This window comes from Protopterus annectens, chromosome 3.part1, assembly GCF_019279795.1.
Source record: "Protopterus annectens isolate FY-2018-M chromosome 3.part1, PAN1.0, whole genome shotgun sequence".
NCBI lineage: Eukaryota > Metazoa > Chordata > Ceratodontiformes > Protopteridae > Protopterus > Protopterus annectens.
The window spans coordinates 615868048-615881747 of NC_056732.1; the positions used below are offsets into that span (position 1 = coordinate 615868048).

The window sequence follows — 13700 nt, forward strand, 5'->3', positions numbered from 1 at the left end:
CCAATTCCCATGATTGCCAGGCATTCCTCCCTTACTTCCCTGGTCTGCCAAATTATTTTGGCCCACTATAAGCCTTCAACCAGGAAGACTGTACCATAACAAATGGATACAATTTGCTAAATGGTCACTTGATAGCAATATTGACCTATATGTAGTGCCTGTAAATAAAGTTTTAGATTTTCTGGCCTTTCTTAATCAGTCTGGCTCTTCAGCTTCTATCATTCTGGTACATCTCACTGCGATATCTAATTTTCATGTGGATTTTAATGGTTCTTCACTTATGTCTCATAAACTCTATAAGGCCTTTTTGAAAGGGATCTTAATGTTAAGGCCTACTTTTAAAGAACCAATTGCTCCATGGGATTTACCTTTCATTCTACAGTCTCTTATGTACCCCCCTTTTGAACCTTCGGCAACTTGTGATTTAAATTTCTTGACTGGAAAACTTTGTTTTTGATAGCTATCACTTCAGCCTGAAGAATATCAGAAATTCGAGACTTGTCTTGCAAACCACCCCATTAAATATTTCATAAGGACAGGGTCTCACTCAGAACAAATCCATCCTTTTTGGCGAAGGTTGTTTCGGAGTCAAATATTAACCAAACTTTGCATCTACCAGTCTTTTTCGCCAATTTCCTCCAGTATGGGAGAGTACTGTCTACACTTGCTAGATGTTCACAGGCAGTTAAGCTTTTACCTTTATAGGATGGACGTCAGAAAATCCAACCTACTGTTTGTTGCCTTTTCTTCACTTTCTTTAGGTAAGCCAGTGTCTGAGGTTTATCACTCAAAGGGACTTTACCCATCACGTCCTGTGAAAGCTCATTCAACTAGAGATGTAGCAGCTTCTGCAGTTTTTCATAGTAGAGCTTCTTTAGATGACATTTGCTACTTGGGCATATTCTCATACCATTACATTACAAATTGGACTAGGTCTCTAGGGGACGTGCATCACTTGGTTCGATGGTATTCAAGAATATTCTGTCGTAAGACCTCCCAAGATTCAGGTAGTGAGGGGCTCTGTCCCACAGTCAAGGATTATGTGCAGATTGACAACATCAGATGAAGAAAGTTGTGTCTTACCATAACGTTCCATCTGTGTTGTCAATCTTCACTAATCCTTGACATTCCCTTTCTCCTTCCCCCTGCCTAAGATTGTTAGTGGACCGAATATCTTTCTCCTTTCCCCTGCCTAAGACTGTTAGTGGACCGAATATTCCCAAAGACTGGCGTCATAATAGGGACACAGATTTGGTGTCTTATTTGTTACTGCTTGTCTGTCTGTCACTGTTCTAGGCAAACTCAACCTGAGGTAATTTAGGGAGGAGCATTATGGTTAGAGCCTAGCTTGAGAGTTTTGTGAGGCGCGAGCCAACAAAATGGCTGAGTCCCCACAGTCAAGGATTAGTGAAGATCGACAACACAGATGGAACACTGTCTAGTACACTGATCACACTGAACAGACAATTTTTAACAACAATGAAACTAAATCAACTATTTACATTATTTACAGCCTGAAAAATGTTTGTATATTACAAATATTTTAAGAAAAAACTTTCAGTGAAGCAAACAAATAATGATTAAGCAGGGTTAAAAATCAGTTTGAAAGTCTCAGGCTTGAAACCTTCATCTATGGGTTGTTAGTAGAACTCCTTTGATATATTCTAAGTTCTTTAGTTCTGACTTCTTTGTTAATGGTTTCTTCTAGTAAGGAGCGAAATTCACCAAAACTCGTAGAGGTGGTAAAGGTCCATTTCCTTGTAATACATTTCCTGGATACTGTTAATATTGTCCATAATAAGTATGAATTTGATTTATTCAAAGTAAAGGTTTCATCAACATTAAGAAAAATTAAACTTTTAGGTAATGTGAAGTTATCTAAAAATAAAGCTGAAAGAAAATCATCAACGTCTCTCCACAGAATTGCATTCTAATAACTGCTGTGGCAGTGTGTAGCAGAGTTTATATGAACTGCAGCAGACTACATTTAACATTCCAGTCTGGATTATTATTATTATTATTATTATTATTATTATTATTATTATTATTATTATTATCTGTGTTGAAAAAATTGGAAGACAGACTTGGCTGTCATAAATAAGCACATTCAGTGAAATCAGTTTGCTGGGTGACATGTCATTGCTGTATTTCTTTCTTGTTGCGACAGTGTGTATGAAATGTTTTACATCTAACCACTGAAAAAGAAGTCCTTGTTTATATTTTCTTGTAGGTATCCTATGGGCTATGCATTCTGCTATAAGATTTTGGCTTGCTGTAATTTATACTTGTATCTTGATTGGCAGGTAGATGACATTTTAGGGGAAGAAAGTGAAGACAGTGGGAGTGAAAGAGATAAAGCAGAAGAAAAGGAAGAAGCAAGTGAGCACTTGCATAGTAAGGCAACAGAGGAGTTAGGAACGGAAATTGAACACAGTCGAGAGTCATCATCGAGTGAAGGAAGCTTGACGGCCAGTGTTCCAAGGTAGGAAATATAAATTACTTTGTATAGTATATGGTTCCCTAAACCATTTTTGTCGATGACCAGCTATGCAAAAAAAGTAAATAAATGCTAATAATGTTTTATATAGACATAATAACAGTTTATAAAATAGCTTTGTTAAATATCTTCTGTTTAAAAGTCTTGCATACAATTATTTGCTCACTGTGTAATCCTAGTTTCATGTATTTGCTCATTCTGGGGTTAGGAAAGACCGACTTCACAGCAAATATTTTGAATGCTTTTTAAATAAGAGATACTACTTGAGAAAGCATTTTTCATGAGGAGCTTCATATAATGGTCTGTGTCCCTATCTTAATATAATTGTCTCCAAGGTTGCTGCACCATGGGAAAAAAAGGATTTATCATACATCTACATATATCAGTCCTGGAGTGATTCATTCTTGCTAATTGCAAAATGCATTGCCGTCATATCAAATATCATTATTATTTTACTTTGATTTAAAATGCACATAAATAGCAGATGATTTTATCTGTAAACTCATATCTGTTTGATTGCCATTTGTCTTACTGATTCTAGTGTGTAGATGAAATGTGTTTTGAGGTCATTATGGAAGCTACTGTTAAACTGGAACTGATTTTAATTGTCCTGCTGGCAAGCATGCAGGATTCTAAGCTGTTGTCTATGCATAGCTTTGTGGTACCAAATTAGGAGGAATTTGTCATATTGTTTCACTGAATTGTGGAAATCAGTTTTCAGTGCTGAAGCAGTGATTTTTATTATGTTGCCATTTGATGAACAAAGCAGTTTTAACACACAAGACTCCATTATTATGATGTCATAGTAATGCATGCTGCTTCTTAAAAGGTATTCAGTTACAAATTTTGTATTGTGCTACAACTGAACACTGGAAACTTTCAAGCTGATTGCAAAGTAGAACAGTTCACTATATATATATATATATATATATATATATATATATATATATATATATCTATATATATATATATGTTTTTATCAATATGTTGAACATGCCTTGTGTACAGCTTACTTGTGCAGTAGTCGGAATGCAGAAAATTCTTTGGAAGACGGTTGCAATGTTGACTTCCGAAGAGCGGCACAGTGCGGATTGGGAGATTTACCCTTTTTCGCACCGTAGTGCAATCTTGGAGTTGGAATATATAAGTGGCAGGGGGTGTGGAGGAGGTACAGGGAGGCTTACCCCCCCTGCAAAAACATGACTGTAGGCACATTGTAGTACGGATCTGGTTCGTACGTACTGCTGCAATGTGCCTACAGTCATGTTTTTGCAGGGGGGGGGGGGGTTTGGAGGGGGGCTTACCCCTCCCCTGCAAAAACATGACTGTTGGCACATTGTAGTATGGATCTGGTCCATACTTACCGCTGCAAAGGGGACACTGGAGTGCAGAAATTGAATTTGACTTTGCCTGCTTTTGTGTCTGATCTTTTACATTACTTTCTGTTCTGAACATCGAACATGTAAAATGCATTTTTGGTAGGTTTACGTTCCAATGTTTGATGTTTTGCTAGTAAAGAATATATATATATATATATATATATATATATATATATATATATATATACTTGTGTGCGTTCATAGTGTTTTGTTGTGAAAGTTGGCTGACTGCCTGGTTTCCCTCGGTAAACTGTCGGTGATGTGAGGAGTCTGTGAACTGCAACAATTTTGCTGTTGTCTCAATCATGTTATTTTTGCACAAGTGGGTTTTCGATACTATGAAGTAGACCCATATATATATATATATATATATATATATATATATATATATATATATATATATACATATACATATATGTAATTAAATGATTGGTTTCTTTTCAGAGTGATCCACTCACTTAAAAGCATAATAGGTATTATATAGTAAACACCCATCACAGTATCCTGTGGTAAAAGCCAAAGTAAGGTACTATTCTTCATCATTATTTCTTTCAAAAGCATGACAGACCATGGATTCAGAAATGCCCATCAATATAAGAGCATACAAGGCAGGTGGTCATGGTGTCCATGGGATACTTAGCCATATACACCTTTAAGCATACATACTTAAATGTTCTTACCAACCTTTTCAAGCAACTAATAGTGCTCACTTTCAAAATTGAGGAGGGCCATACAAGATAACCGTGATGTGAATTTCTGTTGACCTATCCAGTCATTAAATCTAGCCTTAAAGGTAGCCAAAGTAGTATTTTGTTTGCAGCAGCAGCCTTAGGTCAACTGGTGCCCTAGGCAAAAGGGCTCCACGGCGCCCCTCACCACACTACCTGGTGCCCCCATCCTGGTCTAACTACATCATATAAATACCAGAAAAGTGCCCCTGCTAGACCGGCGCCCTAGGCGGCCGCCTAGTTGGCCTATGCCTAAGGCCGGCTATGTTTGTTTGACCTGTAGTGGTAACTTATTCCATTGGCTGTTATGTTATTATGTTGAGCTAAGAACATATCCCTCCAGAGAGTCTTATTTTTTTGGTTTTGATATAGGTAATTAGTGCGAATTTTGCAGAGCCACTGGTTTTGCAAATGTATAGGAGGTCAAATAGGACTGGGTTTTTCATGGCTCAAAAAATGAGACACAGGTCACCAAATATCAGTCTGTAAGGTCCTGAATAAGAAGAGAATTCTGCTAATCTACTGGGGTAGTTGAAGGATTAAAGACCTTTAATTCTCGTAGTTAGAAGTCTTTGGGGCCTTTCCAGTTGAGCAAAATGCTTGGATTTGTGCATACCTAAGGGAGCACTGTATTCAGTAATGGGTCTGATAAGGGAAAAGTACAGTGGTAGGATGACCTGTTTGGATCTTGAAAATGTTTCCTTGGAATGAACTGGAAGAGAGAGACAAGGACTTCCTGACTATGGTGGAAACATGATAGTTGACTGAGAAAGGGTTATCCACATAAGTACCTAGGTCTCTTATGACAGTGTCTGCCTGATGAGGACAGCCATTTGTAAGATGTAAGGTGAGAACAACTTTTCTGCCAAACAGTACTATGATGCACTTTTTTTTGTTTGTTTTAATAAGTTTGAGACCATTTTTGATGCACTGTGTATGTGCATATTCTAGTCCTTGCTGTAGCTGTTTCACATCAGAGGATGCATGGATGACCGGGCCCAGTTTGCAGTCATCAGCAAACTTGGTCTGTTTTGTCAACAACACTTCTGGCATATTGGCTTGGATGTTTGTAAAATAAATGCCAAACAAGAGAGGGCCCAGAACTGATCCCTTTGACACCCCACTAGTTACACTTTTGCATTCAGATAGGAAGCCAGCACCTTTCACAACTTGGGATCTATTGGATATTCAGTTTGCAATCCAGCAAACTAATGTATGAGTTTGCATTAAGCTTGTCTAATTTTTTAACCAAATAGTCCACAGCCACTCAACGCCACTCCACACAAGTCATGAATTAGCAATCTAGTCCTTCAAATTGGGAAAGAAAACAGATTCGATAAGTTATAAAATTAAGCAACTTTTATTCCAATGAAGTCCAAAACAATAGAAACACAGTAAAATAAACTTGCACTTTCATCCTTTCCAATATCAGGATTTATTCACAGTTCAAATAATTATACTACAATACATTGCTTTAAATGCATAATCTTAGGGCCTTCCCTTGCTTATAATTGATTAAGTGAATAAATAAATAGGTAAATAGTATACTCTTATTAGAAGAAAACAACTGACCAGAAATCCACGCACTTTTAATATAACTCTCTGACGTCTTGGACAAAGCCTTCAAGGAGTATAACATTCACCAAACAAAAATCTTCACCTTAAATACATTCTGTTAAAACCAATTAGCACCTAATTATATATTTAAATAAAATATCCAATTACACTCCTCATTTAACTCCCTAGGGGCTAGAGTATCGGACTTTAAAATATAAATAGATTCTTTAAATAATTTGTTCTTTATGGACACTTTATCAAACTGGCGCACTTCAATCTTTTTCAAAATCGTGCCGTGTAACCCCCCCGCGCGCGCGCGTATCCCCACTGTGAACTTTGTTAAAATGTTCTGCTATGGAGCTTTCTTCCTTCTTATTAACAATGTCTCTGACATGCTCTAGTAATCTAGTCTTAAAGGGCATCTTACTTTCTCCCACATAGAATTTATTGCAAGGGCATTTGAGGGCGTAAACTATGCCCTCTGTTTTACAATTAAAACAACCCCATAGCCCTAAAAGCAATGCCATTGATTTTAGAGAAACTTCTAACCACATATTTACAAGCTTTGCATTTTCCACAGGGAGTAGTACCATGTTGTACTATATTACTCACTAAATTCATCAATGGTACAATAAATTTCCCTCTAACTATAAACTTCTTAATACTCTTTCCCTTCTTATAAGAAATAAGAGGCTTGGTACCCACCCACTCTTTAATATCCTTTAATGATGTCAAATAGCCCCAACATAATTTCACTAATTCTATTACTTTAGGACTAAAACAACTAAATGTGGTCACAAAATACATTTTTTTTCTTTTTCATTACATATGGGTTCTGTTTTTTCAAACTCTCTTCCTTTCCCTTCCATTCTTACTTCACTTATTCCACCAAAAAACTTGTTCCAACATTTCTCTAATAGAAGGGGTTACAGTGACAAACTAAGTACCTCAACAGTTCTCCCCATTTCTTTTCTAAAATTCTCTTCAGTATTACACAATCTAGATAAACGTAGGCATTCCCCATATGGAATGGCCTGAAGGGTGTGGGGAGATGACAACTTCTCCCATGCAAATATTGTGTTCCTTCTTAAATTTTCTATATACTGTTGTACAAATATTCTTCCTATCACTAATGTCCAGTATTACATCTAAAAAGGAGACTTTACTACCAATTTTTAATCCATCAAATTCTAATTGGAATCTGTTATTCTGCAATTCAGTCACAAATTCATTCACCAATTCCTTTCCCCCTCCACCAGAAAAATTAAATTGTCAATAAATCTGTAGTATTTAACTATATATTTTTGAAAAAAAAACTTTGTTCTATATAAATGTTCTATTTCAAGTAATCCCATACTAAAGTTGACATACATGGGGGCAAATGCTGTCCCATTGCCGTTCCCCGTTTTTGATGGTATAAACTTCCGTTAAACTCAAAAACATTTTTCGTTAAACAAAAGTGTACAAGTTCCATAACATATTCTGCTACTGGATTAGATCCCAAAAAGAGCTTCAACACTTCCATTCCAAAGTTGTGATGTATACTTGTGTAAAGACTCTTAACGTCTAACATAATCCAGTACATATTTTGATTCCATTATATGTTCTTGATTTTCTGTAGAAGAACACACACCTTGGGAAATAGATAACCATGTAGGAACTGGACAATGTTATTCAAAAAATAATCTCGTCTTGAGACTATGGGTCGGCCTGGGGGATTCATAAGGTCATATTCATAAGTACTCATTACAATTTTTAACTTTTTTCTACCATTGTTCCTAAAAACCTATAAACAATATTAAAACATATAAATATAGTGCACCTTTCTAGTTGTACATAAATATATATACAAAAAAATTCATGCAAGTGAATACATTCAATTAAGTACATATAATACATATGCATATTTTTAAAATGAGTTTAAATACCCATATCATAGATGTATATACAGATATAGATATATATATAGAAATTAGCAAATAAAAATTATTAAAAATCAGTTATTTTTAATAAAGTTAACCACCCCTTAATCAGTTTAATAATTAAGTGACTTATTTTTTAAGAAACAAGTTAAGGAAATATGGTCATTCAAAGCACACAGTCTTTGTCTAACTTTTCAGTTGTACCAGCATGGGGGAATAATGTCAGAAGCCTTGACCAAGTCAAGATAAGCAGTGTATACAGAGTGACCACTGTCAACAGTCCCTAAAACTTTTCAGAAAAGCTTATTAGGTTAAGGAGGCAGCCCCTGCCCTTCACAAAACCAAATTGGTTGTCATCTAGATCATTTAAGTTGCCCAAGTCTGAATAAATGAGGTCTATGATACGTTCCATAGTGTTGCATGTAAGGCTGATGAAGGCTAATGAATCTGTAATTTCCTAGGTCTGTAGAAGGGCCACCCTTATGTAGGGCATCACAGTGGCTGTTCTCCAGGCATCAGGTACAAACCCTGCAGCCAGGCTGAGGTTGAGCAGTTTAGGTAGAGGCTCAAATAGTGCATACTTGGCACTGATGACAGTGCAGCTTGGTATATCACCCAGTCCCATGGAAGTATTTTTAGCCTTTGACAGGGATTTTAAGATTTATTTCAAGGTGATCTCAGGGGAAACAAAATTCTCAGCGATGGTGGCAACAACAGTGTGGGTAGTAGGGGTAAAAGTAGCACTAAATTTGTCTGGCTTGGTGTTAGTATGGGTGACATTGTTATGGATGAGCTCAGTGCATTGTAGGACATTACTCCTTAATTTTCTGACATAACTGAAGAAAGATTTGTAATTTCATTTGGAATCTGTAACTATCTTAAGTTCATATTCAGCTTTACATTTTCATTTAGTATTTTTAAGTTCCTTGCAGGCATGATTCAGTGTAGTCATGAGGTAGGGAGTTGGGGGGGATTTTTGCAACTTTTCATTCTTTTTCTTTTTTCTTGTACATGTTATTAATACTGTTATCATTATATTTAGAGTAGATGGGTACTGACTTTTCTATGTACTTGTTCAGGTGCTGATAAAAGTCAAAGGTGATCGTGGCAGTCCCCTCACTTCGATCCATTTGTGAGGCATTGTTTGCATAAGTCTTCTACAAGCTGAAGTATGTTTGCCTTGAAGTCGCTGAACATGGTCTCATTTAGTGGGGTGGTACCACTAGGCCTGACAGAGAAGATGACCGATTTGTGGTCAGATTTAACCAGGGATGAGGAGATGCAGGGCAGGGTGCAGGTGGAAGCTAGGTTGATGAGAACCAAATCCAGGATATTAGAGCCTCTAGTGGATAGTTTTAAAATTTGCTCCAGTGCATTAGTGTTAACGAAGTCTAGGAAATGCTGAGCATAACTACCTTTAGAGTGGTAAGTCTGTCAATCAGTGCTTGGGTAATTAAAGTCCCTTAGTAAGAAGGTATTTGGTTTTATATTTAATTATTCCTCAGTCATGTTGAGGTAATTTCTGTGACATTGGTGAAGATCTGTAGCTAGCAGTAAGGTAGTAGTTGGATTTGGTAAAGGTGATTTGGATCACCAGGAGTTCCAAGTTAGAGTTATGGGTAATTTGATGTGAAGTAATGGTGTTTTTAACAAATATAAATACCCCCATCTACCACAGTTGCCCAGGGATCTGAAGGCATAGTAGGTGCAAGTTCCAGTCAGTTGCCCTTGGAGAACAGCTCTTCCTTTGGCTAAGTAGTCAGTTGCCCTTTGGGAACAGTTCTCCATTTGGTTAAGTACTATATTGTCTTAGTATCCCTGAATGTTATAAGACCACATTAAGACATTATGTTTTTAACCCAGGTTTCTGTGGCATCTTCTTGAGAAGAAATATAAACTTTGTGAAGGTACACCTATCACAGCCACTCTGGATGCAGAGTTTACTTATCTTAATATTGTTCTTTCAAACAACGAAATTAATGTATCATTGCCGAATCTAAAAACAGGCAGTCTAGTTATTATTCAAAGAAGTAGTGGGGTCAGATTAAAAAAATAATAAATACCCTTCCTGTCTTGAGATCCTACTACCCAAAGGATGGTATAGTTTGGGGGGAGGGGAACTTTCACAAAACTTCCATTATAGCACTGAGATCTCTCAAGGACAAATTGTGCAAGCACTGATTACACCCCCGCTCCATACAGGTAACAAGAATTAAATAAACAGAGTAATGTATTGACAGTAGGCATGCTGTGCCATTCTGATCAATTTGTTTATATATTAATTTATGTATAGGCCTGTAGGTTCTTACTAAGCTTATGGCCAAAGGAGACATTCAAGAAGCTCAGTCACATCATCCGCTACTTGTTGGAGACTAGCAGTGTGCACACCATTAAGTAGACTGCTGTCACGTATCCCTAGTAAAAGTTTATGATCACATATTCAGTCATCTTGACTGTCTTTTTAAAGGTTGTCAGGAAAGTACTCTGCTTGACAAGAAAGGACATCCTGGTTCAGAAATGGGCTACATTGGGTGTCTGCCATGTCATCTGGCATTGTTGATGTAATAATGTAAGATAAAATTCAACCCCCATTTTTCTGTTGTCAGGGATTGAACAAAACCACACACAAAACCACAGCTAACCACTAGGCCACAAGAGTACAGAAATAGTGGCATTAATTGAGTATGGTATTAGTCATCAGCACAGTCTCTGAGATGTCCTTCAGTTTGACTGTTTTAGTCTTGATCAAAAGCTAAGCAGGTAAGTATCCTTATAGGGGAACTTTCCTCATTTGAGTTTCTTGTACTTTCTAAATATTGGCTGTTTTACACTGTTCTTTTTTTCTTTTTTAGTGTGATGTATCTGCCCCTACAAGAGAAAATAAATGAGCATGTGGGCATCAGATCCCCATAGAGATTTTCATTATTTCCAGTGATTTGTGTTTGCGACCTTCCCACAACATGCCAGTGTTAGCAAAAAAAAAAACACATAAGGAGAAAGCAGAAAGTTCTCAAGTCTTATTTTGACAGAAAGAAGCTGGAACCCTTTCATGTCCAGTTACTGTATTAGGTGATCCACAATAGTAATTATTTTCAGATGTCCCATCTAAGGTCATAGGAAATGTGTGTAGCAGTAACACTATTGACGAAGGAAAAGTGTGAGGCTGGAGACAATGCCTCTGTCTTGGATGGCCTTCCCACACTAGTAGATATCTCTTCCATGGAGGCACTCAGGCAAACTCTAGGTCTGGTGTGTGGTACTACTGAGGCCTCTGACTATGCTCCTCGAGAGGCCTGCACATTGTTGCTCCTTAGCATAGTCTTCTTGGCTGAAGTTAATATACCAGCGGTCATTCCTGATGCTATCCTCCAGATGTCCATGTCTGAGTACCATTTTATGGTTGCTTCTGAGGCCAGGAAAGTTAAAATTATCCTTGTTTGAAAGGATGCCCAAAATCTTAGTTGAGAAGCAGGATTTATGGCTGCCACAGGTGGCAACTTCTTCTGCAGAGTTTTTCCTGCATATTGAGGATTAGATAGGCATAATTTTGAATGTATTGTCACTATTTGCTAGCCAGATTCAAAGCAGCCCATCTGACCACATCCCCTCCCAACTTTCTTCCAAGAGTGGCAGAAATTGATACAACAGTTCTTTTCTCCTCAGCTGGCCAAGTTGAACCAACCATCCTCCTTACTGATTGCTATTCCTTAGAAAGTGAAAGAGGAAGCTCTCTTCTGAGGATGTCAGACTCCTTAGATTCAGAAGGGGATTAGGAATTGATTTGTCATTTTCAGACATCTGCCCCTCTAGGCTATGTCACAGAAAATGGAACACATTGACATTTGGTCTTCCACCATTAGACATCTTTGGGAAGGCTAAAGGGCATGCTGTGAAAGGGTTCCTTCTTGCTTCCATGTTTCAGTTTTTCTTCCACTGTTTCATTGTCCCCTGCTAAGAGGACCTTGGAGAAGGCTTAGAAGGACAGAGATAATGTTAGAGATAAGAAAGACAAAGAGACAAAAAGGAAGCAAAGGATAAAGACAAAGAAAAAGAATCCACAAAAAGTTTGCTGAGTGCTCAGCTTTAGATGAGCCACTACAGAAGCCCCCCCCCCCCGGCCCTCTGTTTCTTCACCTCCCACCTTGGATGTGGCTTTGGCACCTTTCTGGTCCCAATCCCTGGCTTTGTCAGCACCTACATCAGAGCTGCATTGTCCTAACTTTCAGATGTACCAAGCCCTTTCCTGTCTGCAACACCAAAGTCATCTCAGTACATTCACAGATCCAAGCTTCCACCCTGGATTTAGTGTTCTCACTGAAGCCGTCATCCCCTCAGGTCCAGTCTCCTTCGATTAGGTTCCAAACCTTGGACAGACACTTATACTGGCCTGCTAAGCTGCCTTCAAGATCTACTCACAACATTAGAGAAGTAGATTTGGACAAGATGGTGTAGACATTTTAAAGGCACAGATTGACATGGGGATCATTCCCTCTTCCTCCGCTCTGAGGGTGGGGAGAACTGACTGCTCCGCCACCTTTCTGGTTTCTCTTTCACCAGTCAGCCCTTCGGATCTGGTGGTTGTGGATCCAGCTCCTATCAGCGGGATTCCCTCATCAGCATCAGCAGCTTGGCTACCTTCTACTCCATTGTTAGCCTTGATGCACTAGACCCCAGCTTTTTTGGGGCCAGCCACATCCTGTACCGGAGAGGTTGAGGGTTGATTTTGTGGTTTTCTGAGCCATCCTTGCTCCTCAGTACCTCGGCCTTTGACAGTTCAGCTCCAGTCTCAGCCTCAGATTCTGCCAGAACTGTAGCTGGTGACAGTGCTTCCTCAAGATCCTTAGATAAGAGGAGGTCCTTCCCTAGTCATTTGGCCTCAGTGTCAGTATTTGAGGTGATGGAAATGATTCAGTGCCACTTGGGCTGGCGAATCACACTCCATGTTAGATCCAGCCCAATCCTTTGGTCTATCTGTAACGTCCATCATACATCACTTTGTTCAGGGACAGCCTACGTTTCAGTTCCTTCAGCAGCCCTACACCCAGGGTTCACCTGAGGCTTCCTTGTTTCCAAAAGTGTCCCGTTCCCCAGAGGAGCATAGAAAGCACTGGTATAGGAGGAGGCGCTCGGATTACCTTCAGGAATCATTGACGAAGGATTTTGATCTCTGTGAGAGGGAATGTTCCCCAAAATCTCTGCATGAAGATGCCTCTTTTGATGAAATCCTGGAATTGATGAAGCAGAGAAGAGGTTGGACCACAGAAGCCACTACCCCTGAGGAATCAGTGGGTTTTGAGGCCTGTCCATGACCTAAGTGGTACCCCCACCAGATGCACTCATTGATTTAGTGCCTGAGAGGGTGTAGAGAGATCCAGATGTTGTTGAACTTCTCCCTAGGAAACCAGACAAGATGTTTGTTCAGCACAAGGATAGGACTCATTGAAGCAAGGGGCCTGTGGTCAATGCCACTGTAGTAGCCATAGCCCCAAAAAAGAACTGTCAGGGGATAGTGTGTGTATCCATCCTCCAGCAGGGAGTCTAAAGCACTGAACAGCTTCAGGAAATTAATGTATGTGCTTCTTATCCAGTACAGCAGATGGCACAAGCAAGGCATCAG

General features: G+C 38.7%; 1 protein-coding gene across 2 annotated transcripts in view; it reads left to right on the forward strand.

Annotated features, from left to right (window-relative positions):
- Positions 1-13700, forward strand: part of CTDP1 (CTD phosphatase subunit 1) — a 2700378-nt gene that overhangs the window by 2294653 nt on the left and 392025 nt on the right. For both annotated transcript variants that reach the window (XM_044066995.1, XM_044066996.1), the window contains one exon: positions 2304-2482. In XM_044066995.1, the coding sequence (XP_043922930.1) occupies positions 2304-2482 (179 nt within the window). The remainder of the gene's footprint in view (positions 1-2303; positions 2483-13700) is intronic.